Source organism: Oncorhynchus gorbuscha, linkage group LG23 (assembly GCF_021184085.1).
Source record: "Oncorhynchus gorbuscha isolate QuinsamMale2020 ecotype Even-year linkage group LG23, OgorEven_v1.0, whole genome shotgun sequence".
NCBI lineage: Eukaryota > Metazoa > Chordata > Actinopteri > Salmoniformes > Salmonidae > Oncorhynchus > Oncorhynchus gorbuscha.
In genome coordinates, this window is record NC_060195.1 from 60371885 (window position 1) to 60399493 (window position 27609).

A 27609-nucleotide genomic window follows, 5' to 3' on the forward strand; every position below is an offset into this window, starting at 1 on the left:
ATTGGCTGTCTGTCTTGTAATTTAGTACCATGTGCGTGCAACTATGTTACACAACAGAAAATAAAGTTACAGTTTTGAAGAGTGGAGGTGGCGACCGCACACGTGGACGTTGGCTAAATCTTTGAATAGTGCCAGCAGGGAAATATGGAACCGGTAAAAAAAGATGCGAAGACGAATCCATCGGCAACAGCTAATCTTTTCTCCCAGGTATTCTTCTGGTAAGTCAGCAACCTTCGCTGCCGGGTTATTGAAATGAAGCTGAGCTAGGCTCTACAGATAGTCGATAGTCGTTATAGTTTTTACTGTTCGGCTATTCGAAAGATATTCAGTCAATTTTAGTTTGAGAGGTTAAACGATTAGATGTTTAATTAAATTGGGTATAACGTGATAATGAACACTTATAACTTAAAAAGCACTAGTCGGGTAAAACGCACTTTGTGTAATAAACCAATGTAATTCCATGGTTTCTCCCACCGTGAAATCACAATTTCCGGTTGATTCATAGTCTTGGATTATGTATGGTGCCAAATAAGATTCCAGTAATTTATGAACCAAGAATATTGTTTGCGCAAGCTAGGCTATTAATCCCCACCTTGTTTGTTTCGGATACACTCAGAGGTAAACCTCTGCGAGAAGGGAAAGGATGAATGCTTCATTTTGAATTGAATGAGACAATCTGTGCCTTTTATTTACATTAAAGCCGCGCTCCAGCAATTTTTGTTGTTGACTTTTCCAGTTGAAAAACAATACCCCACCCCACGTATAAAGACAGTAATGTACAAATGGGTAAAACAAAATCTTTTGAGCAAAATCTTTTTTTTCAGTGCAAATTAGCTCAAAAGAAGACTGGAGTAGGTATTTTTTTTTAAAGTTTGCTACGTCATTTGCTGACAATTTGTACATTTTACATGCACAGAGCACAGTTGGGTACTCAAGCATTTGCAATAAATGTTTTTTACAAAGAAATGCTACCTGTAGGCATATGTCACAAATAGAGTAGATCGTCTACTGCAGTGGTTCCCAAACTGGGGGCCACGAGGGGTCTGCAGTGGGGTCTTGAAGAGGTAGTGGGAGATGAGGAATAACCAAAACTTTAAGAAGAAGTTGTAGTAGTATAATGCACAAGGTGCAATTTCGAAATTGGGTAGTGCATCAGCAGTTTTCCCTCTTGTCATTGCAGACCTTAGAGCTATTTATAACTTGTCAGAAATGTCCAGGTGATTATGAAAGTAGTGATCAGGGAAAAACGATAGATCAAAAATAATATCCTGATTATGTAGCTATCGTTTTGACTATCCCAACATTATTTTTGTGCTAGTTTGCTGTAGCTGTATCATATCTCCAGTATTTTTTCCCCTTCATAGCATGTTCTCTATATTCTTTTTAAATAGGGAGTCAATTCATTTCACCACTTTTTTATTTCCATGACCGATCAAAACTCGTTTTCTCATAGCTCTCTCTTGTCCCTCTGCAGCAGACATATGGTGAGCAATATGTTTGGGACATTGAATCACAATAAAAAATCGCAGCATTGAATCACAATGCATATCATATCGACACGTAAGAATCAGGATAATATTATATCGTGAGGTCCCTGGTAATTCCCAGCCCTAGATGAAAGGGGAGCATGAGTGAAAAAGTTTAGGATGTTTCCCAAACTCGGCCCTGGAGCCTCCCGGAGTGCACATTTAGTTTTTCCCCCCTATCATTACACAGTGATTAAAATAACTAACTCATCATCAAGATTTTATTATTTGAATCAGCTGTGTAGTGCTAGGAAGAAAAAAACTGGAAACAAAACATGCACCCATGGGGGGCCCCAGGAAGGCGTTTGGGAACCCCTGGTCTAGTGCATACATTGCCCTGCTCATCCTGAATGTAACACTATATGTATTAAACACTTCTCTTCATCTCTAGCTCTGTTTTCTTCCCCTTTTCCATATATTCTCTCTTCCCCTTTTCATTAGCTGGCTAAATCCTTTGTTCCGCATTGGATACAAACGAAGGCTAGAGGAAGATGACATGTACAAAGTGCTTCCGGAGGATGGGTCTGAAAAACTGGGAGAAGAACTACAGAGGTATGGCAAACGTATAATAAACATATAATTTTGACCCAAGACAGAAGTGGCCTGATGAATTGTGGTTAATTAAGCCCAAACATCACCTTAAATAAAACGTAATAGCGGAATTGCCTTCAAACCAGTTGCTTATCGCCCACCTGAGGATGTTTATCCTACCACTACTATACACCAAGCATATCATAAAAGCCATATCCTTTTGGCTGTTTATCCTTTGATAAATGGGTGGAAAGGAGTTGCAGCATTTAACATGTCCTCGTTAATATTTTACATGCTGCCTGTCCTGTCTGCTTTCAAGGACAGTTATAAAATGACTCAATAAAAGGAAGCATGCATACCCTCCTGTAAATGAGGGAAAAAATAAAAAAACTGTTTCAGCATTGTGAATATTCACCTATCCAACCTGGCCTCAGGGAGATTTGTAGGATTTGGAATGTACACTTGACTCCCTCCATTTAGTATAGGTTACCTTACAAAATGTAAGAACTATTGTACCACATCATACATATTGGATGACTGACTGTATCAAGCATCTTGGAGGACGTATAGTATTATACATCTTTCTCTGGGACCGGGCTTCTTGTTGCGTTGTTAGTATTTGTGGCTAAAGCAGCAGGTTAGGAGTATTTGCTTAGCAGGTATGGAGAATTTAAGTTGAGGTTGGGGGAAGGGTTGGCTAAAATGCTACAGTTGTCTCCGACGTGCCTAAAACATGCAACCTTTGAGTTACTGGAAAGACCCATGCTCCCTGACCTACTTTTGTTTCTGTCTTAAGTAACCGGACCATTATTCTATTCGCAACGTAGCGTATCATACTAAAGGGAGGTACACAAATGTAAATAACATATCCTACGTGTGTTAAATGTGGTCATGCTGATCAATCCGTAGTCTTTAACTAAACAGGGGTGTCAAACATTGCAGGGGGTCCATTTCGGCCCGCAGGTGGTTTGAGTAATATAAACTATTTTAAAATATTGTTTTTGCAGGGAAAACTACCTCGATATATTTTAAAATGACGAATCAATGTAGTTACTTCAGAACTATTTAAAGGTGTTCCATGTGTGATCTGGCGACACATTGGTGTGTAATTAGGACATTCAAGACTGATCTGATATTGTTGTATATTATGAACCTTCAGTGAGTTTCTTTGAGTTACACATTCATACTCTAAGATTCAGACAGAGCAATGGATGCAAACACTGACCATCCACAAGGTCGGAACTATAGTTTTAACCATGGTTTGAAGATGTATAGTGTTTGCTTACAATGACATTGTTTAGACACAGTGGAGTAAAACAAGCTTATTTTGTGTTGTGATGGATTAAGACAGTTGAACTAAGCTCACAAATCAATGGCTATATAATCATTCAATTAAATGTAAAGAAATGGATGTACCAATCCTAGATTGCCCCTTTAAGGGTAATTGTATCACCACATGATGCAATGCAGAGTTGAACATCCAGGTACCTATAGGGATACCTTGCGTCGTCGGTCCTCGCCTCCTCAAAACTCTTTGGCGAGGACGTGAGAAATCAAGTCATTGCAATTGAGATTCTCCCAAAGTAAAATGAAAGCCATCTCTCCACAGTCTTTGGGACCATGAGGTGCAGAAGGCTGCCAAAGATCTCAGGCCTCCCAAACTCACCAAAGTCCTGATCAAGTGCTACTGGAAACCCTACGCAGTGTTGGGGATCTTTACTCTTATTGAGGTATGTAGAAGAAAAAACACGACCTGTGTAAGACTTACTGGTACCCTGCTAGGGAATTCATGATATCTTAGCCATATGTTTTATATATCAAGCTGTGGATTCACCTCATATCCTCTGTATTCTCTACCTCTTCTCTTGTTCCCCCAATAGGAGGTGATTAAGGTGATCCAGCCAGTGTTCTTGGGAAAGCTGATCCAATACTTTGAGAAGTACGATCCTGATAATATGGATGCACTGTATGAGGCCTTTGGCTACGCTGCTGGTGTCTGTCTGTCCACCCTGATCCTGGCCGTCACGCATCACCTCTACTTCTTCCACGTCCAGAGGACCGGCATGAAGATGCGAGTAGCCATGTGTCACATGATCTACAAGAAGGTCAGTATAAGAGACACATGCCTACAGACCTTTTTTTATTTTTTTACCTGTTTTTTTCAAGGTTGTGTCTGATGTCCTGAACTTGAACTTGGCAGACTAAAGGATGAGCCACCCTCCCTCTAGGGCACATGTCAAACTCATTCCAGAGGGCCAAGTATCTGCGGGTTTTCGCTCCACCCTTGTACTTCATTGATGAATTATGGTCACTGATTAGTAAGGAACTCCCCTCACCTGGTTGTCTAGGTCTTAATTGAAAGGAAAAACCTGCAGACACTTGGCCCTCCTTGGTTTGAGTTTGACACCCCTGCTCTAGGGCAGTATTTCCCAACCCATACGTTTCACTTTTTTAAACCTAAGCTTGCACACCTGATTCAATTAGTCAAGGGGTTGATGATTTAAAGAGTAATTCAATCTGGTGTGCCAGTTTAGGGCTACATACAAAATGTGAAACAACTAGTGGTCTCTGAGGAGAGGGCTGGGAAACCCTGCTCTAGGGTATGACTGCCTTTTCCAAACTGACATGTAGGTATTTTTTTTGTCTTCTTGACAAATGACCTGGTTATTTATTGAGTTTGCAATAATTAACTTGGTAATGTATATGTCACCCCATAGGCCCTGTGTCTCAGCAGTGCAGCGATGGGAAAAACAACCACAGGCCAAATAGTGAACCTGCTATCCAACGATGTCAACAAATTTGATGAGGTATGAACCCTGTAATGCATTTTTTGTCACTTTGGATATTGCTGACTTAGTGTACAAGCAACAGTAGAAAAAGCTGTTGCAAATGAACCTATATTTTAAGACCTTTTGCTACACTGTGCAGACAGACAGACCCAATCCAATATCAGCTGTGTTACTTCAACCCTGGAAGTCGCACAAGGCCGACTGAGTTATTAACCTGCATGGTGCCAGTCAAAGTAACACTTGAGTTTTTAAAGTACAGTACTGTGCATTTTGATAAAGGTCAGAGTCACAGGCTTCTCCGGGCACCTGGCAGACAAATTAACATTTTGACTTGTTACTCCAGTGTTTCCCAATTCTGGTCCTCCAGTACCCCCAACAGTACACACTTTTATTGTAACACTGTGCAAGTGCACCTGATTAAGCTTGTCAACTAATCATGAAGCCCTCAATGAGTTGAATGAGGTGCGTTTGTCCAGGGCTACAATGAAACTGTGTACTGTCAGGGGTACTCAAGGACCACGGTTGGGAAACACTGCCCTACTCCACCCTGCTGTTTTATTGCATATTGTGGTCAATGATTCAAAGTCTAGGAAAGGTGCTTCTACATATTACTGTTTCGAACATGGCTGAATGGAACGTGCACAGTTGCATTCATTGACTGTAGCATCAAACTACAGTGTAGATGAATCAGCCATGTTATAGCTGTAACACAGGGGTCAAGAACACGGGTCTACAACTCATGGCTTGTGGGCCACATCAGTCACTTGTGGTGGCCTGCTGGAGGGAATTTGAGACAACTGATGTACCATAACCTCCCAAAATCTTGTTCTTGTTTAGAAACACTCACCCTATGAGTTCCAACACATGATCCCTCTTGGTTACAGGTAACTATTTTCCTGCACTTCCTGTGGGTGGGGCCTCTCCAGGCGGCGGCCGTCCTGGGGCTGCTGTGGGTGGAGATTGGCCCATCATGCCTCGCAGGCATGGCCGTCCTCGTCATCCTTATGCCTACGCAGACTATGTTTGGAAGGCTCTTCTCCAAGTTCAGGTAACACACCATGTAGATAGGAGTCTGAGCTTAAGATTTTTCAAAACACGCAGGGAGGTCAGTGAGTGCCTTTTCTTGCCCAATATGAAACCCAATGAACATACCAATTGCTTTACAAACTGATCTTTGGCCTGCTTTTATGATGTGTAATGATTATCCCTAGAATAGACCATATGAGAACATAATCCTAACCCTAGTGTTGAATATTTTTTTTATTTCACCGTTATTTAACCAGGTAAGCTAGTTGAGAACAATTTCTCATTTACAACTGTGACCTGGCCAAGATAAAGCAAAGCAGTGCAACAGAAACAACAACACAGAGTTACACATGGAATAAACAAGCGTACAGTCAATAACACAATAGAAAAAGTGTATATACAGTGTGTGCAAATTAAATTAGGTGAGGCAATAAAAAAGCCATAGTAGCAAAGTAATGACAATTTAGCAGATTAACACGAGTGCTAGATGAGCAGATGATGGTGTGCAAGTAGTGATACTAGTGTGCAAAAGAGCAGCAAAGTAAATAAAAACAATATGGGGGATGAGGTAGGGCTATGTGCAGTGATCGGTTCGCTGATGTTTAAAGTTAGTGAGGGAAATGTAAGTCTCTAGCTTCAGCGATTTTTGAAATTAATTCCAGTCACTGGAAGGAAAGGTGGCCAAAGGAGGTGTTAGCTTTGGGGATGACCAGTGAGCTATACCTGCTGGAGCGTGTGGGTATTGTTATCGTGACCAGTGAGCTGAGAAGGCAGAGCTTTACCTAGCATAGACTTTTTTTTCTTCATTTATCTGTTATTTTACCAGGTAAGTTGACTGAGAACACGTTCTCATTTACAGCAACGGCCTGGGGAATAGTTACAGGGGAGAGGAGGGGGATGAATGAGCCAATTGTAAACAGGATTATTAGGTGACCGTGATGGTTTGAGGGTCAGATTGGTAATTTGGTCAGGACACCGGGGTTAACATCCCTACTCTTACGATAAGTGCCATGGGATCTTTAATGACCTCAGAGTCAGGACAACCGTTTAACGGCCCATCTGAAAGACGGCACTCTACACAGGGCAGTGGGATATTTTTTTTTAGACCAGAGGAAAGAGTGCCTCCTACTGGCCCTCCAACACCACTTCCAGCAGCATCTGGTCTCCCATCCAGGGACTGACCAGGACAAAACCAGCTTAGCTTCAGAAGCAAGCCAGCAGTGGTATTCAGGGTGTTATGCTGCTGGCACTTATAGATGACCTGGAGCCAGTGGGTCTGGCAACGAATATGTAGCGAGGGCCAGCCGACTAGAGCATACAAGTCACAGTGGTGGGTGACAAAACGGATGGCACTGTGATAGACTACATCCAATTTGCTGAGTAGAGTATTGGAAGCTATTTTGTAGATGACATCATCGAGGATCGGTAGGATAGTCCGTTTTATTAGGGTAAGTTTGGCGGCGCCAGTGACGGAGGCTTTGTTGTGAAATAGAAAGCCGATTTCTAGATTAGATTTTTGGGTTGGAGATTTCTGGAAGGAGAGTTTACAGTCTAGCAAGACACCTAGGTATTCGTAGTTGTCCACATATTCTAGGTCAGAACCGTCCAGAGTAGTGATGCTAGTCGGGCGGGCGGGTGCGGGCAGCGAACGGTTGAAAAGCATGCATTTGGTTTTACTAGCGTTTAAGAGCAATTGGAGGCCACGGAAGGAGTGTTGTATGGCATTGAAGCTCGTTTGGAGGTTTGTTTACACAGTGTCCAAAGAAGGACCAGATGTATACAGAATGGTGTCGTCTGCGTAGAGGTGGATCGGGGAATCCCCCGCAGCAAGAGCGACATCGTTGATATATACAGAGAAAAGAGTTGGCCTGAGAATTCAACCATGTGGTACCCCCATAGAGACTGCCAGAGGTCTGGACAACAGGCCCTCCGATTTGACACACTGAACTCTGTCTGCGAAGTAGTTGGTGAACCAGGCGAGGCAGTCATTTGAGAAACCAAGGCTATTGAGTCTGCCGATAAGAATACGCTGATTGACAGTCGAAAGCCTTGACCAGGTTGAAGATGGCTGCGCAGTAGTCTTTTATCGATGGCTGTTATGATATCGTTTAGTACCTTGAGCGTGGCTGAGGTGCACCCATGACCAGCTCTGAAACCAGATTGCACAGCGGAGAAGGTACGGTGGGATTTGAAATGGTCAGTGATCTGTTTATTAACTTGGCCTTCGAAGACTGTAGAAAGGCAGGGCAGGATGGATATAGGTCTATAACAGTTTGGGTCTGGAGTGTCTCCCCCTTGAAGAGGGGGATGACCGCGGCAGCTTTCCTATCTTTAGGGATCTCGGACGATACGAAAGAGCGGTTGAACAGACTGGTAATAGGGGTTTCAACAATGGCAGTGGATCATTTTAGAAAGAGAGGGTCCAGATTGTCTAGCCCAGCTGATTTGTACAGGTCCATGTTTCGCAGCTCTTTCAGAACATCTGCTATCTGGATTTGGGTGAAGGAGAAGCTGGGGAGGCTCGGGCAAGTAGCTGCGGGGGGTGCGGAGCTGATGGCCAGGGTTGGGGTAGCCAGGAGGAAAGCATGGCCAGCCGTAGAGAAATGCTTATTGAAATGTTATCATAGATTTATCAGTGGTGACCGTGTTACCTAGCCTCAGTGCAGTGGGCAGCTGGGAGGAGGTGCTCTTGTTCTCCATGGACTTTAGTGTCCCAAAACCTTTTGGAGTCAGAACTACAGGATGCACATTTCTGTTTGAAAAAGCTAGCCTTTGCTTTCCTAACTGACTGTGTATTGGTTCCTGACTTTCCTGAACATTTGCATATCGCAGGGACTATTCAACGCTATTGCAGTCCACCACAGGATGTTTTTGTGCTAGTCAAGGGCAGTCAGGTCTGGAGGGAACCAAGGGCTATATCTGTTCTTAGTTCTACATTTTTCGAAAGGGGCATGCTTATTTAAGATGGTGAGGAAATTACTTTTAAAGAATGGCCAGGCATCCTCGACTGACGGGATGAGGTCAATATCCTTCTAGGATACCCGGGCCAGGTCGATTAGAAAGGCCTGCTCGCAGAAGTGTTTTAGGGAGCGTTTGAGAGTGATGAGGGGTGGTCATTTGACCGTGGACCCATAGCGGATGCAGGCAATGAGGCAGTGATCGCTGAGATCCCTTTGTAGGGCAAGTTGGTCAGGATGATATCTATGAGGGTGCCCATGTTTACGGATTTAGGGTTGTACCTGGTGGTTTCCTTGATAATTTGTGTGAGATTGAGGTTATCTAGTTTAGATTGTAGGACTGCTGGGGTGTTAAGCATATCCCAGTTTAGGTCACCTAACAGAATGAACTCTGAAGATGGATGGGGTGCAATCAATTCACACATGGTGTCCAGGGCACAGCTGGGAGCTGAGGGGGGTCTATAACAGGTGGCAACAGTGAGACTTATCTCTGGAGAGATACATTTTTAAAGTTAGAAGCTCAAACTGTTTGGACATAGACCTGGAAAGTATGACAGAACTTTGCAAGCTATCTCTGCAGTAGATTGCAACTCCTCCCCCTTTGGCAGTTCTATCTTGATGGAAAATATTGTAGTTGGGTAATGAAATCTCAGAATTTTTGGTGGCCTCCCTAAGCCAGGATTCAGACACGGCAAGGACATCAGGTTTAGCGGAGTGTGCTAAAGCCGTGAGTAAAACAAACTTAGGGAGGAGGCTTCTGATGTTAACATGCATGAAACCAAGGCTTTTTCAATTACAGAAGTCAACAAATAAGAGTGCCTGGGGACACGTAGGGCCTGGGTTAGCCTCCACATTACCTGAGGAACAGAGGATGAGTAGGAAGAGGGTACGGCTAAAGGCTAGCAAAACTGGTCATCTAGTGTGTTGCGGACAGAGAATAAAAGGAGCAGATTTCTGGGTGTGGTAGAATAGATTCTGGGCATAATGTGCAGACAGGTATGGTGGGGTGTGGGTACAGTGGAGATAAGCCCAGGCACTGAGTTGAGTGTTAAGAGGTTGCATCTCTGGACATGCTGGTTATACTGGGTGAGGTCACCGCATGTGTGGGAGGTGGGACAAAGAAGGTATCTGAGGCATGTGCAGTGGGACTAGGGGCTCTGCAGTAAAATACCTGATACCGTGCTTCTACACCTGCATTGCTTGCTGTTTGGGGTTTTAGGCTGGGTTTCTGTACAGCACTTTGAGATATCAGCTGATGTACGAAGGGCTATATAAATACATTTGATTTGAAATAAAACAATGATAACTATCCTAAACAACAGTATACAAGGCATATTGACATTAAAGAGAGACATAAAGCGAGGCATAAAGCAATCACAGGTGTTGATTGGGAGAGCTAGCTAAGACAACAGGTAAGAGAACAGCTAATCAGCCAAGACAACAACAGGTAAAATGGCGACGAATGGGCAGAGAGGGTCGGTTAACTACACACAGGGCCTGAGTTCGGGGCTAGGGCTGACAGATAAAAAAAGGTAAACAAAGTGGAGTACCGTGATAAATTAACAGTCCAGCAAGCATCAGCTATGTAGCCAAGTGATCATAGGGTCCAGCGGGGTAGTCGTTGCTACGCTAGCACGCGGGAGACACGGCACCATGTGAGGGCCTAACCCTAGCGTGGACCATGTGAGGGCCTAACCCTAGCGTGGACCATGTGAGGGCCTAACCCTAGCGTGGATCATGTGAGGGCCTAACCCTAGCGTGGACCATGTGAGGGCCTAACCCTAGCGTGGACCATGTGAGGGCCTAACCCTAGCGTGGACCATGTGAGGGCCTAACCCTAGCGTGGACCATGTGAGGGCACAATTGGCTGTCTTGTCAATAAACCAGGATTGCCTAAAAATATATATATATATGGTCTTTTTTTAACCTAATGCAGGGATCATCAACTAGATTCAGCTGCGGCAGGATTTTTTTTTTCTTGACCAGTTGTTCAGGGGGCAGGAAAACGAATTAAATTTGTGGACTGCAAATTGGCTGCAGGAAGCCCAAACAGATATATTTGACCAAATCATAGTAATTTCAAACCTTACATTTGTATACAATCATATGAGTAAGTATCTTTCTATTATGCTTGGGAATACTTTGGAACAGATTTCTAAAAATAAAATCGCTGGGGAGGGGTTGAGGGTTGAGGAACCCAGACCTAATATATGACTGTCCTTTCCTTGCAGGAGTAAAACAGCAGCCTTGACAGACTATAGGATACGCACAATGAATGAAGTGGTGTCTGGAATCAGGATCATCAAAATGTATGCCTGGGAGAAGCCCTTCTCAGCACTGGTCAATGAAGTCAGAAGGTAAAAAAAAGTATAACATTGAAGCTTTTGCACGGATCCCACTGCACAGAACAAACTCAATATTGAGATAGTGTTAGATTTGTAGATATTGTTCTTGTAATAAGGCTTAACAAACGCTATTGTCCAAAGCCCATTACAGATTGTGAAATGTGTTATTTCAAGAATTCTGTTATCACCCATGATTCATTTCAGCTGGTTGTTCTGTTAGGATTGCTGACGCGAGTGAAAGTCCCATGGTGTGTTTTAACCAAAGACCTTTCTCTTCTTGTAATTTTTCTGTCATGAAGAATCGACACCAACAATAGCTTCTTATGATGATGTAACAACGTTTATTAAGGAAACTGTCAAACACACTAACTACATTGTCTCTTCTGAGGGTTTGTCCAGACATTTTAGATAGACTCAATGTATTGTCTAGATAATCTTATCTAGTACTTTGTGCCAAAGTAACACTGACACAAATGTATAAGTTATACAAACATACAGATGTCAGTCAAATCGACTAAAATCCTAGTAATTACCACCCAAGCCTAATGAAAAGGGTTATACTGGGGTATTTTGAAATACCCACGGTATGATTTTTCAATACTTATATTTATTTCACTCAGTGGCCAATTTATTAGGTACACCCATCTACTACTGGGTCAGACCCCCCTTTTCCAGAACAGTCCAGCAAGCATCAGCTATGTAGCCAAGTGATCATAGGGTCCAGCGGGGTAGTCGTTGCTACGCTAGCACGCGGGAGACACGGCACCATGTGAGGGCCTAACCCTAGCGTGGACCATGTGAGGGCCTAACCCTAGCGTGGACCATGTGAGGGCCTAACCCTAGCGTGGACCTCCGAATTCTTCGGAGATTGGAAACTTTGCTCAATTAGTAAAAGACTTAACGTGTGCCAGGAACACATTCCCCACACGATTTCAACACCGCCACCAGCCTGTACCGCTGACACCAGGCAGGATGGGGCCATGGACGCATGCTGTTTACACCAAATCCTTTCTCTACCATTGGACCAGGCAATGTTTTTCCACTCCTCAATTATCTAGCGTTGGAAATAGTGTGCCCATTGGAGCCACTTATTTATTTTTTAAGCTGATAGGAGTGGAACCCCGGTGTGGTCGCCTGCTGCAATAACCCATCTGTGTCAAGGACCGACAAGTTGTGTGTTCCGAGATGCCGTTCTGCACATGTTAGCTTGCATGATTCTTACCATTCCATTCTCATCAACTAGCTGTTTTCGCTCATAGGACTACCGCGGACTGGATGTTTTTTTGACAGTCGCACCATTCTCGGTAACCCTAGTCACTGCCGGTTCCTGAGATACTGGAATCGGCACGCCTGGCACCGACGATCATACCACGCTCAGAGTCTCTTGGGTCACTTGCTTTGCCCATTCTAACGTTCAATCGAACAGTAACTGGATGCCGGTCTGCCTGCTTTATATAGCAAGCCATGGCCACGTGAATTACTGTCTGTAGAAGCTAACCATTTTTGTGAACAGGGTGGTGTACCTAATTAAACTGGACACTGAGTGCAGTCATCCTGCAGTCGTCTTGTGCACCAGGTTAATAGATAAAGCAGATCGTGTTCTTCATTTCGCCTGTTTTGTGTTTTTCATTATGAAGCACTTCCCCAAAGCAGCTGATTGAGCCAATCATGGTATTGTTACGACCCTGGGTTTATAAGCGCGGAAATCGACCCTGCCGCACGAGCATGCTTTTGCGGCACAGTCGAGAGCGCGCCGGACCTCGGGATCGAAGGTCGAGAGTTCGAGACCTGCTCCCTGCTGTTTCATTACAGTATGTTTGTTTACAAAGAGCACACAGAGTTAACGGAAGCTTCCGTGGTGACTGTTGTCCAGCGCAAGAGGTGAAGTTCAAGTTACGCTTGAAATTCACAACTGTTTGTCAGCTAAATATCTTACAGCTAGCTATAAGTTTAACTTTTAATTCTCTCCAATCAGGGATCCAGCTATGTATTTGGTTTGCTAACTTGCTAGCTAAGTGGCTTGCCTGCAAGATCAAGCTTCTTGGTTACAGCAGAGACGATAAATCCCCTCCTGGATCAAGAACCCATTTAAACCATTTAAAATAGTTGAACAGCTTTATGAGCTGGGGTGTCTGTCCTTGCAATTTGTTTATGTTGACTTGCACTTGTTAACAATTAGCAAGCGTCCGCTATGGGAATACGATAGTACTCTGTGGTGCACATCGACTTTCTGGGTTTGTTTTTGTTACGGAATGCCTCTCTCCCCCCCCTCCCCAGGAAAGAGATCTCCAAGATCATGTCGAGCTCATACCTGCGAGGCCTCAACATGGCCTCCTTCTTTGCGGCCAGTAAGATCATAGTCTTCATCACCTTCACCGTCTACGTCCTCCTGGGGAACACCATCTCAGCCAGCCGGGTGTTTGTGACAGTGTCTTTGTACAGTGCCGTCCGCCTCACCGTCACCCTCTTCTTCCCCTCGGCTGTAGAGAAACTGTCTGAGACTCGCATCAGCGTCCGTAGGATCAAGGTATTACAATACATGGGAACTTCTTAAATGGTTGCATTCTCCAAAGGAGTTTTAGTGTTTATTTGTGGTATCATATGGTAATGTTTTCCTGGGAAGCACACAGTATCTGTATAGTTCATCCAAGGTAGAGATGCTATGACACATGTCCCTTAAAAAGAATCCCATGTGAAATGCAGATCTAAGCGCTGCTGCGGATATGAGTCCCATTCTTGCCCAGTTGCTCTGGTTATTGTGCATTTACTTTATGCATTATCTCTGTTGACAGATATGTATTATCTCTTGATGTGTGAACCATGCAGTACCAGAGCTCTCCTGAAGTTGTGCAAGGATAGTCTTCTGCACGTGTTGGCTTCCGACAGTGCAGGTGTCATCTCTGCGCTGGGTTCCTTTTTAGTTAATTTTAGATGAGCTGTCCTGACAGTTGCCTGGATGCCAATGTGAAACACAAGGCCCAGCTCTGGATCTGACCTCCTAAGACTCATTATGTAATCATGTCACATTATCATGCTTTATGATCAGTGACTGTAAAATCACCATGGGACTTATCTGAGCCACAGCCAGGCTTTTCATTCCTGTATGACATCTGATTGTTCAAAGCCAGGGACGTAACAGGCATCGTTGCAGTCAAGATCCTCAAGTTGTTGAATGTGTCATCTCGATCCAACACGATTGTAAATAAAGTCTCGGGTCCGTCTCGATGTGGCAGTTTTGTTAACATAAGGAGACATGGCTGTATATCACTGTTGAACTCTTGGTGAACTATTGTTTCCACTCAGACTTTTCTCCTGTTGGATGAGATTGTGAAAAGCAACCATGGATTTCTCCAGGAGGAGAAGCAAGAGCCCTCTGTGGAAATCCAGGACCTGATTTGCTACTGGGACAAGGTGAATGTTCATCTACTGCCACCCAGACTCTGAGATAAACCTACAGTACTGTTTACTGCTATCACAAACACCTTTTGATGCTTGATGCTACGTGTGTGTGTGTGTGTGTGTGTGTGTGTGTGTGTGTGTGTGTGTGTGTGTGTGTGTGTGTGTGTGTGTGTGTGTGTGTGTGTACAGTGAGCTCAAAGTATTGAGACAGACAATTTTATTGTTTTTGCTCTCTAATCCAGCACTTTAGATTTGAAATTATACAATGACTGACGTTAAAGTATAGACTGTCAGCTTTAATTTCAGGGTATTTTCATCCATATCGGGTGAACCGCTTAGAAATTACAACACTTTTTGTTCATAGTCCTCCCATTTTAGGGGACCAAAAGTGTTTATAAACAAATTCACTTGTGTATTAAACTTGTGAGTCTACAAACATTTTGGATGCATTTGCTGTTTGTTTTGGTTGTTTAAGATTATTTTGTGCCCAATAGAAATGAATGGTAAATAATGTCACTTGTTTCTAAACACTTCTACATTAATGTGGATGCTACCATGATTATGGATAGTCCTGACTGATTTGTGAGAAAGGTAGCTCATACCCCCCCCAAGACATGCTAACCTCTCACCATTACAATAACAAGGCAGGTTAGCATTTGTGTATTTATGCATTTTGGTGCTCACTCCTTTATAATAAAGTGTAACCTGAAATGACCCCTCTCTCGCTCTGTACAGAGTCAGGACGCCCCATCTCTCCAGAACCTGTCACTCACAGTAAAGTCAGAGCAGCTCGTCGCTGTCATTGGTCCTGTGGGGGCTGGAAAGGTCAGAGGTCATGTTTCTTAGCTTGGTGTGGCAGCCTATTGCATCACTGTATGAGGACCGCCAACGTAGCGGGGAAGTAAGCCAACTGGAATATTTATTTAGCTACAATGTGAATCAGATACCGGTTTTGCAGGATGTGTAAACATTGAGGTTTTCTCCTCTTACTGTGACATAGTGCCTGCCTTTGTGTACACTTGAGTGTACAAAACATTATGAATTCCTGCTCTTTCCATGACAGACTGGCCAGGTGAATTCAGGTCAATGCTATGATGCCTTATTGATGTCACTTGTTAAATCCAACTCAATATTGGGAAGGTGTTCCTAATGTTTTGTACACTCAGTGTATGTTCTTCTTATCAAGCTCACCTGTTCCCCCTTCACATTTCCCACAGTCCTCTCTGCTCAGCTCCATCCTTGGGGAGCTGCCTCACGACAAGGGGGTGTTGAAGGTCAAAGGTCAGCTGACCTACGCCTCCCAGCAGCCCTGGGTGTTCCCTGGAACCATCCGCAGCAACATCTTGTTTGGCAAAGAGCTCCATCCTCAGAAGTATGAGAAGGTCCTGAGAGCCTGCGCCCTCAAGAGGGTAAGACACACTGAATGGAGCTCTCATATTTAATGCTGGGAGATTGCTAAATGCAAGGATTGGTGAAGCTCCATTGTGAACGTTGGATCTCTTGAACTTTTGACTGCAAAGAGCACCAACACCTTGGGCTCTAGGTGGTACACCTTTCATCAGAGCTGCCAACACTCGTACATGAACACATACAAGCTCTGTCCCCTCTGTCCTATTGAACACATACGCTCTGTCCCCTCTGTCCTATTGAACACATACACGCTCTGTCCTATTGAACACATACACGCTCTGTCCTATTGAACACATACACGCTCTGTCCTATTGAACACATACACGCTCTGTCCTATTGAACACATACACGCTCTGTCCTATTGAACACATACACGCTCTGTCCTATTGAACACATACACGCTCTGTCCTATTGAACACATACACGCTCTGTCCTATTGAACACATACACGCTCTGTCCTATTGAACACATACACGCTCTGTCCTATTGAACACATATACGCTCTGTCCTATTGAACACATACACGCTCTGTCCTATTGAACACATACACGCTCTGTCCCCTCTGTCCTATTGAACACAATGTGAGATTCTGATGGTTGTGGGTCCTGTTAACCCCTGTCGTCTCGGTTGTCCCTTCTGTGTTCAGGACATGGAGCTGCTGCCAGACGGGGACCTGACATTGATAGGGGACAGAGGAGCCACCCTCAGTGGGGGACAGAAAGCTAGAGTGAACCTGGCCCGGTAAGACCACAGCTCCACTTCTTACCAGAGTAGAAATGAGTTGAGGTACATTCTATAGATGAATATCCTCCAGTCTCTATCTGAAAGCCTTGTTGTGTCTCAGGGCTGTGTACCAGGATGCTGATATCTACCTGCTGGACGACCCTCTAAGTGCTGTGGATGCTGAGGTCGGGAGACACCTGTTTGAACAGTGAGTGAACCACCATTTCAGCTAAACACTTTCTTGAATTTTTTTTATTTTTACAACTTTTTTTTACAACTGCTCTCAGTACACTGTCTCAACATGACTGTAAAACAGCAAAACAATAGAAAACACAACTGGCTGGGCACACACTGGTTGTTTCCACGTCATTTCAATGAAATTACGTTGAACCAATGTTGAATTGATGTCTGTGCGAGCTCATCCATTTTTGCAGCAGCAGGACTCTCCTTGTCCTTTTATAAGGGATCACAGGGATTGCCACAGGGTAGCTCACCAAGTCTAAACATTGGCTAAGCAAGGAAATTACCTCATTGATCATGAGCAAAGTGTTCCTCTCTTACTGAAGTATGTAATACAGTGGATGAACTACTGACTTACTGAAGCATAAACTGGAATATGTATGGTACTTTCACTATTGTTCTGGGGCGTTATGAAGCATTCTGTTCCTGCTCCTGTCCCCCAGTCCTTTGTTGATTTATCTGGCAGAGTAGCGGAAAGCCTGGAGTGCTCTATTCCTACCTCCCTGAGGTCTCCAGCAAAGCAGCCCTAGCCTCTGAAAGGCAGGAAAAGGAGTGGTGCTGCTGCCACTCTCAGGCACACAATGGCAACAGGGCCCTACTCTACCTCTTCCTGTCACATGACATGGTCCCCTGAAAGTGTTCATAATGGAACCAGCAGGGCAGTGATGAGCAGTGGGCTGCACGTTTACTGTGCAGGGCTCACTTTTACAAAAAGCTATAACACTATTGAAACGTGTTCTAGCCGTTGAAAGAGCAAATCTGTGTTTTTGGTGTGGATGTTGTCACAGACCCACCAAAATGCACGCATTTTGCATACCAACAATGCAATTCTGCCCGTGTACACAGGCACGAGATCCCGGTTAAAAGTATGCAGAAATGAATAGAGCCTGAATTGTATTTTATTTAATTTTTCATAAAAAATAAATCCACTGAGTAAATCTAACGTCCCGATTCTCGGGCTGCAATACATAATTATTAGACGGAGCCCCTCCTGTTTGTTGTGATGCTGAGTTTGCCAACTGTCAGCTGTACGTAAACACATGGACAAATCCCTTTTGGACTCCCTGTGTTGTGGAAACGTAAACACATTATTGTTTCAAGCTAACGTTAGCAAACATAAGATGAACATTCAGTGGGCTCTGAAGTGCCAGCAGTTCACTCGCATTTGTTAGTGAAAGAAATTTAAACGCAAATACGAAAAATAACTGGTCTCATTTGTGCGAGTGATACATTTAATTATGCGTCCCATTAGTTGTATTTTTATTTTTGTACCCCCTTTTTCTCCCCAATTTTGTGGTGTCCAATTGTTAGTAATTACTATCTTGTCTCATCGCTACAACTCCCGTACGGGCTCAGGAGAGACTAAGGTCAAAAGCCATGCGTCCTCCGAAAAACAACCCAACCATGCCGCACTGCTTCTTAACACAGCGCGCCTCCAACCCGGAAGCCAGCTGCACCAATATGTCGGAGGAAACACTGTGGTTAGTGCGCACTGCGCCCGGCCCGCCACAGGAGTCGCTGGTGCGCGATGAGACAAGGGTATCCCTACCGGCCAAACCCTCCCTAACCCGGACGACGAATAGAGTCTCTGGTGGCACAGCTAGCGCTGCGATGCAGTGCCCTAGACCACTGCGCCACCCGAAAGGCCCTATTAGTTGTATTTTCCACGTAATATTACACGGATCACGCAACCTCATAACATAATTGTAATTATGATCCACGCCACAAAAAAATTATAATCAAAAATTAACATCTTGGCATTAAATGGAGTCGGGAGTTTAGAAAACTAGCGAACAGCTTTCAGCATCCCTTTGCGGTAGCCTACTTCCACGCTTATAAACCAGTTTGAGGTCTCTGTCGATGTGTTTATTTTTGTTTAAAAAAAAAAAAGTTTTTGCTTTTAGTGTTGATTAGGATCCGTGTCTGAAAAGCCAATACTTGTGAGCTGGCCCAAGTGATTGTCACCTATCAAACAGGACCAATCTCCAATTTGCCCACATGAGTCTGGTACTCTGAAAAGTTGGACAGGGTTGGCAGGTCTGCTGTCATCTCAGACTGTCTCCATGTGTTTGTATGTCCAGGTGTATTTGTGGTATTCTGAAGAATAAGCCCCGCATCCTGGTCACCCACCAGTTGCAGTACCTCCAAGCAGCCAACCAGATCCTCGTCCTCAAGGAGGTGTGTTCCTGGCAGGGTTTAACATTCTACACATGCTTTAAGACTGCATAGGAGCACACATGCACTACCCTGTGCTTAAGTTAATGCAAGACCTGCACTGCAAGCAGGGGGGAGATGTTACCATGGGTTACTGTAAACACATGTAGGAACACCTGTATAATTACACACAGACAATACTTATACATTACATACAAACTCAAAATGTTTGGTGGGGTGTGACTTTCGTGAGTCTGTTTCAGGGTCACATGGTGGCAAGGGGGACGTACAGTGAACTCCAGCGCTCTGGGGTCGACTTCACCTCCCTCCTGAAGAGGGAAGAGGAGGGGCCACAAGTCCCAGGGCCGGAGACTGAAAGCCGCTCCCCACGCAGCCGCACCCTCTCGCAGAATTCCGTCGTCTCCCACACCTCCTCCATACGTTCTGTTAAAGATGGAACTGAACAGCTTCCGGTGGGTCCCGCCCACTTCCAGTCCTTTGATACAGTCGCCAGGAGCATTTTCACTCTGTGTCCCTGATGATATTTTGTAGCAAAGCAGTGAGTGACGAAAAAGTTACCTGTGTTTGCTCTTTTTGTCCACAAGAAGGCAGTGCGTACAAACCTTTAGTAGAAGTTTTCCAGACACAGCAAATTCAATCATACGTAATATCTCAGACAGCACTGACACGATTTTGACGACACTTGGGTGAATGATGTCTTGCCATAGAGATTCAGCATTTACACAATTTGGCCCAAGGCAGTATCTATAATAATAGACTGAAATTATTTAGTCATAGGCTATAACTCAATTTTCCCGAGAGGGGGGGGGGGGGTGGCACTGCATCATTCGTCGGGGACAAAGTGTTTACTGTTGCCTTGTAATTTTAGTAGAAGCTATGCAAGCCACAGCAGAGTACATGTTGTACTTTCCTTAAAAAGAAAAACAAGTTAATTTGTATCTTGTTGACATGCTCAGATTCCCCAACACAGGGGTTGTGTAAGTTCTCAACGTCCCTCGTGCTTGAACCTCTGCAGAGGTTCTCCTACACAGAGTGCACAGAATGACTCCCTTAACATTATGTTGCACAGATTTCATTTTATTTGCAGTGGCTTTAATGAATAGCCCCCAATAAATCTTATGATGTTTGTGTAATGCAGGCAGAGCCTGTCCAGACAGTAGTCGAGGAGAGCCGCTCGGAGGGGACCATCGGCGTCGGCCTCTATGTCAAGTACCTGAAGGCAGGCGCCAACATCCTGGTGTTGATAGGAGTTGTTTTACTCCAGTTCCTAGCTCAGGTAATGACATCATAACCCCAGTACAACTACATGGTCAAAAACAGCGCTAGTAGTGTGGAAGAAACTCAATCTGATGACGACTTCATTAAATGATATAGGTCTACTAACATATGTTGTTGTGTGCAGGCAGCATACATTCTACAGGACTGGTGGCTGGCATATTGGTAAGACGTTTTAATTTCACTGTTCATTTCTAGTCATGCAACTGTCATGTTACCCCTTTAACATGCTGTGTTGGGACTGGCTCTGTCTCCTCTGTGATTGACAGGGCAGGAAAGCAGGAGAAGCTCAACGTTAACGGCACTGTGACCGTCCAAAATGGTGTCAACGTCACTGAAGAGCTGAACCTGGATTTCTACCTCGGCATTTACGCAGGTGAGACACCGTGGAAACCCTACTCTGGAAATGGTTTTGCTTCTCCTAGAATAGTGTCATGCAGGTGCTTTCTTCCTCCATAACCTTTGTGTCTGTCTGTGTTACAAAATGTAACATCCTAAAATGGGAAATCTGTGTTTTCAGGTTTGACTGGAGCAACTCTCATCTTTGGCTTTGCCAGGAGTCTGTTGATGTTCAATGTGCTGGTGAAAGCTGCTCAGTCTCTGCACAACCGCATGTTCAACTCTATCCTCCGGACACCTGTACGCTTCTTTGACATTAACCCAATTGGTGAGCCATAAGCCATGCACAAACTGGAACATATAGGGAAAGAGTTTTTCTGTTGCCACAGTTTTGTGTTGAGGGATGCTGTATTTGTGTTTACTTGAGGTCAGACATAATATATCTGTAGACAAAGAAAGAAAAGTCTTTAAATTCCTGGTGTTGTCTCCTCTTGTGTCCCAGGAAGAGTCCTCAACCGCTTCTCTAAGGACATCGGCCAACTGGACGCGGCCTTACCTTGGACCTTTGTGGACTTCATTCAGGTGAGCCACGACACATGTTGGCCCTGCATCTTCACAAGGTATTTACTATTCGATCACCAGTTAACCTCTTCCCTCTCCTCTGGTTATTTCTTCGGGCCTGTTTTCCTGAGTAGATATTCCTGCAGATCATCGGTGTGGTCGCTGTAGCAGCCTCCGTCATCCCCTGGATCCTCATCCCATTGGTTCCTCTTGTCATCGTCTTTCTGTTCCTGAGACGCTACTTCCTGCAGACGTCACGAGATGTGAAGCGCCTGGAATCCACCAGTGAGTGCCAGTGGCTTTTTAATTTTTTTTTTTGGTGTGTGTGTGTGTGCTGACAGTAATCATGTGTCTCTCTGCAGCTCGGAGTCCAGTCTTTTCCCACCTGTCCTCGTCCCTCCAAGGTCTGTGGACGATCCGAGCCTTCAGAGCCGAGGAGAGATTCCAGAACACCTTTGACACTTATCAGGATCTGCACTCAGGTGGTTCTCCTTTCAATGCTGCCTTACTTCCATTTTGTTTGTACAAGTACATTGGGTAGAATGTATACGTGTTCTTAAATATAATTCTCAAACAGTCTCCGCTCTGTTCTACAGGAATAAAACTGAATCACTGTCTCTCGTTTCTCAGAATCCTGGTTCCTGTTCCTGGTCACCTCTCGCTGGTTTGCCGTCCGCCTGGATGGCATGTGCGCCGTCTTCGTCACCATCACTGCCTTCGGCTGCCTTCTGCTCCGAGACCGTAAGAGACAACGGCACACAGAGCCAACACAATTGCAGTTAGCTGAAAGAGGCTATGAAAACTACAGCTTGTTGCCAGACCTAGAATAGAAATGATTGATTGAGCATTGGGTCTAACTAGTGTCCTATTTTGTTTCTCTTCTGGCCTTGTTAGAGGTGGAGGCTGGATCTGTAGGCCTGGCGTTGTCCTACGCTGTGACTCTCATGGGGATGTTCCAGTGGGGGGTACGGCAGAGTGCTGAGGTGGAGAACATGGTGAGACAACCAGATATGTAGAGGAACACCTGTATTTACAATCAATCCCTTCAGAGATGCTACATGCTTTACAAACTCACCAGAGAACTTAGTCTGTAAATATGTTGATTGAGATGTGTAAGCCAGTTTTCAGAACTATTAGTGGTGACTCTGAAACTGCCTCCTGGTCTATTTGGCCTTTCATGCTGGTATTCGTGCCAGGATGGAATGTTTGTCCATAACGGCTCTTTCAAGAATCCAGCCTGAGGGTTTTCTGAAGCTTCTTAATGCCGCTCTCTATTGTGCTTTTAGTTCCACAGTTAACGTATTGCACAAGTACAGTGGAATGCCTTTCTTGCAAGCTCTAAACCCAACAATGCAGTAATCAATGTAGTACTAAAAATAACAGAACAAAAACATGAGATATAGAAATAAGAACATGAGAAGTCAGTAAGCTATATTCGGGGTCAGTCAGTTCCAGTACCATATTTACAATGTGCAGGTGTACTGAGGTGATATGGGTGGGGTAACTAGGCATTAGGATGTATGATAAACGGGGTAGCAGTAGCTAATGTGACGATTGTATGTATTTGTGTGTGTGTGTGCAAATTGAGTGTGTAGAGTCCTGTGAGTGAGCATAGAGACTAAATTAATACAAGGGTAACTCAAATAGTCCATGTAGCCATTTTGTTAATAATTAGAAGTATTATGGCTTGTGAATAGAAGCTGTTCAGGAGCCTGTTGCTGTCAGACTTGATGCACTGGTACCGCTTACTGTGCAGAAGCAGACAGAACAGTCTATGGCTTGGGTGGCTGGAATCTTTAATGATTTTCTTGGCCTTCCCTTCCTGGATGGTAGTGAGCTCACCCCCAATGCTGTACTGGGCTTGCTTAGAGAAGCCATGCTAGTACAAAAGCCAGGACTGTTTGACATGGTGCTTTATTCACTGTCCTCAGATGACGTCAGTGGAGAGGGTGGTGGAGTACACAGAGCTGGAGAGTGAAGCACCCTGGGAAACCCAGAAGCGTCCTCCTCCTGAGTGGCCAAGCCAAGGCCTCATCACCTTTGACCGGGTCAGCTTCTCCTACAGCTCAGACGGACCTGTGGTCCTGAAGGACATGAAGGCCATGTTCAGGCCCAAAGAGAAGGTTGGCATCGTGGGCAGGACGGGTGCGGGGAAAAGCTCCCTGGTATCGGCGCTCTTCCGCCTGGCAGAGCCAGAGGGCAGGATCTACATCGATGGAGTTCTGACCTCCGAGATCGGCCTTCATGACCTGCGCCAGAAGATGTCCATCATACCTCAGGTAGCTACTGTTGGTGGGTCTTCTGTGGCTGCTCTGTCCCTTAGTCCTTCTGAATGTAGTAAAGGAAAGGCTTCTAGTTCAGATATGGCTCTGTTAGAGTTTAATACATGTTTCTGCTTGTGGCCCCTCTGTTCTGCAGGACCCAGTGCTTTTCACAGGCACCATGAGGAAGAACCTGGACCCTTTCAGCCAGCACACAGACGAGGACCTGTGGAACGCTCTCCAAGAGGTACTGCTTCTCAGACTCCTATTGATGCAGATACAGTTTCGAGATATACTCTCACACATTTACATACAGGTTAATGGGCTTTTGGTGGCATCAGGGTCTTACTCCAGTAACTGTTTTCTCTCCAGGTCCAGCTGAAGTCTGTTGTGGAGGAGCTGCCCAATAAGATGGAGACGGTTCTGGCAGAGTCGGGCTCCAACTTCAGTGTGGGTCAGAGGCAGCTGGTCTGTCTGGCCCGAGCCGTCCTGAGGAAGAACCGCATCCTCATCATCGACGAGGCCACGGCCAACGTGGACCCCAGGTAAAGAGCTTCCTCTCTCACACACACACGTTGCCATGGAGGACCTCCCGTCTGTCCTTTAGAGCTGAGCAGCTGACATGCTTTAATGCTGCGTTCATAGCCATGTGGGAAGGTGGTATTTACCACTTATGACTGGGAAAAATTTACTTGAAGGCCCCTCCAACTGGTAATTACTAGTGGGGAAATTTGTCTATCATTCCCGAGCTCTGATTTTTCTCACATGCTGACCTCTGACATCCCCTAGTAAGGAAATTCTCGATAAAAGCAGCATTTTTGGCAGTTAAATGAAACAGTAAAACCATACTTTAATAAATAAATAAAAAGCAACTTACTAATATGGTTTTCGAACACTAATTTGTTTACAGGCATGATGGCTGTAATTTTAGATTGATGCAGCCTATGGTCAATTAGCCACTCGTCTTTTCTCAATTAGTTGACTGCATCCAGCAGGTAATTACCAACTTCCCACTTGGTTATGAATGCAACACAAGACTGGGAGTTATCAAGTAGTAGAGGAAAGTGAGCGTTTCTTCCTCCCAGCTGAGTGTGTCCTCATCTGTCTGTCCTGGCTCTGTAGAACAGACGAGCTGATCCAGAAGACAATACGAGAGAAATTCAGGGAATGCACCGTGCTCACAATCGCCCACCGCCTCAACACCATCATCGACAGCGACCGCATTCTGGTGAGAGCACTCCAGTTACACAATGATCACCCAACTGGGTACCTTGTCTACTCTACAGTATTTTTTGTTTTATATACAGTACCGTTCAAAAGTTTGGGGGTCATTTAGAAATTATTGAAAGAAAAGCAAAAAAGAATTGGTCCATCAAATTGATCAGAAAAATACAGTGTAGACATTGTTAATGTTGGAAATGTCTTTTGTAGCTGGAAACGGCAGATTTCTTTCAATGGAAAATCTACGTCGGCTTACGGTGGCCCAAACCATCACTCCTGTGTTCCAATGGCATGTTGTTAGCTAATCCAAGTTTATCATTTTAGAAGGTTAATTGATCATTTAGAAAGCCCTTTTGCAAGTATGTTAGCACAGCTGATAACTGTTGTCCTGACTAAAGAAGCAATAAACTGGCCTTTAGACTAGTTGAGTATCTGGATTTGTGTGTTTGATTACAGGCTCAAAATGGCCAGAAATAAACACTTTCTTCTGAAACTCATGTCTATTCTTGTTCTGAGGCTAATCCATGCGAGAAATTGCCAAGAAACTGAAGATCTTATACAACAGCGTGTATTACTCTGTTCACAGAACAGTGCAAACTGGCTCTAACCAGAATAGAAAGAGGAGTGGGAGGTCCCGGTGCACAACTGAGCAAGAGTACAAGTACATTAGAGTGTCTAGTTTGAGAAACAGACCCCTCAAGGCCTCAACTGGCAGCTTTATTAAAGAGTACCCACAAAACACCAGTCTCAACGTCAACAGTGAAGAGGCGACTCCTGCATGTTGTAAATAAAAAGCCATATCTCAGACTGGCCAATAAAAAGAAAAATGATGGGCTAAAGAACACACACTGGACAGAGGAACTCTGCCTAGAAGGCAAGCATCCCGGAGTCAACTTTTTACTGTTGACGTTGGAACTGGTGTTTTGCGGGTACTATTTAATGAAGCTGCCAGTGGAGGACTTGTGAGGTGTCTGTTTCTCATACTAGACACTCTAATGTACTTGTACTCTTGTTCAGTTGTACATCGGGGCCTCCCCCTCTTTCTATTCTGGTTAGAGCCAGGTTGGGCTGTTCTGTGAAAGGAGACACAGCGTTGTATGAGATCTTAAGTTTTTTGGCAATTTCTCGCATGGATTAATTAGCCTTCATTTCTCAGAACAAGAATAGTCTGAGTCTCAGAAGAAAGTGTTTGTTTCTGGCCATTTTGAGCCTGTAATCGAACCCACAAATGCTGATGCTCCAGATACTCAACTAGTCTAAAGGTCAGTTTTATTGCTTCTTTAATCAGAACAGCTTTCAGCTGTGCTAACATAATTGCAAAATGTTTTTTTATAATAATCAATTAACCTTTTAAAATGATAAACTTGGATTAGCTAACACAACGTGCCATTGGAACACAGGAGTGATGGTTGCTGAAAATGGGCCTCTGTACACCTACGTAGATATTCCATTAAAAATCCGCCCTTTCCAGCTACAATAGTCCTTTACAACATTTAAATGTCTGATCAAATTGATGTTATTTTAATGGACAAAAACAAGGACATTTCTAAGTGACCCCAAACCTTTTTGAACGGTTGTGTGCGTGTCCCCCAAGGGCTTGTCAGGTCCTTTTTGTATCCCTAATGATACACCATAGATTACTTACTATATAACTTGACTCTGTTCACAGGTTCTAGACGCGGGTCAGATCCACGCATACGACGAGCCCCACACCCTACTTCAGAACCACGATGGTATTTTCTTCAAGATGGTCCAGCAGACAGGCAGGCAGGAGGCCGTTGCCCTCCTGCAGTCAGCTGAACAGGTAAGTAGCACACAGAGCATTTCTACTTTACTCTCCCGCTCTGTTCTCTGCCAGTGAAATAGTTTAGAAATGTTCAAAGTGACATAATACCACACAGATGTGTGGGAGTTGTGTTCTTGTGCGTCCACCACATACCTCTGGTGTTTCGGGTTGGCATACACTAACACCGGTTTTCTCATCTTGATTCAGGCATACAATAGCCGGAGTCGTCCCAGTACGACCAACGGCGGGGTCGGCGCAGACGGCAACTTGGTCATCTTTGAGACGGCCCTGTAAGAACCTAGAGGAGGCTTTGACTATTGTTTAAAGCCTGTTGTACTGCTGCTCGGAGTCGGCTGGCACTGCAGTCCCATGGCATTCTCCAGTCTACAGAGATCAACAGTGCCTTATCACCCAGCAAAAACTACATGTTGGAAACTCCATTTGGACAGGAATCGCAACGGTTTGGTCCAGTTGGGGCCGAGTTGAGTTAAATCCACGTATGCAGTTGTAGGGATTTTTTTTCCCCAAGCTAAAAAAAAGTTGGGAAAGTATGTGGTGGGATAACACTAAATGTTAACTGTCCCTTATTTATTTATTTATTTTATTTATCTTTATATGAACATGCAGTAGCCAATCAATCGATTTAAAGTAATAATCATCGAGACCCATGACAATTGATTGTATAATCGTGACTTGACTGATATTTGAGAACGACTTGCGTATACAATTTAAGGGCCAACATTTGAGGACTCTTTCCTTAGATTCATATGTGGCCAATTAATATCCGATTTGAAAGTAAATACTACGTAATGTAGTTTAGTACTTTCATTTTTTGCAGCAGTTTTATTTTAATAATTTCTATATAAATCATATTTATTATAAATATAATTTGTATTCAAAGTAAAAACATAAGTTATTTAGCCATACCAAATCAATCTCATGTAAAGTGTCATTTTTTGTTGTTGCATACCAGTGATGGAAACATTATTTTTTTTTATAGACAACTTATTCGCACCAGCAGCTCCAAATATATTTACTGCATCTG

General features: G+C 44.2%; 1 protein-coding gene across 1 annotated transcript; it reads left to right on the forward strand.

Annotated features, from left to right (window-relative positions):
* On the forward strand, positions 1–27499 carry LOC124010927 (ATP-binding cassette sub-family C member 4-like). Its single transcript, XM_046323749.1, has 30 exons — positions 1–218; positions 1968–2078; positions 3667–3787; positions 3938–4162; positions 4775–4864; positions 5731–5894; positions 11061–11186; positions 13452–13701; positions 14478–14585; positions 15309–15398; positions 15791–15982; positions 16630–16724; positions 16828–16914; positions 19028–19124; positions 19364–19573; positions 20260–20397; positions 20524–20561; positions 20666–20772; positions 20917–21063; positions 21238–21317; positions 21431–21581; positions 21659–21778; positions 21927–22037; positions 22191–22291; positions 23228–23575; positions 23715–23804; positions 23930–24102; positions 24680–24785; positions 26448–26582; positions 26772–27499. Exons 1-30 carry the CDS (start codon positions 145–147, stop codon positions 26856–26858), a joined length of 3972 nt encoding a protein of 1323 aa, XP_046179705.1. The 5' UTR covers positions 1–144; the 3' UTR covers positions 26859–27499.
* The last annotated feature ends 110 nt before the right edge of the window (positions 27500–27609 follow it).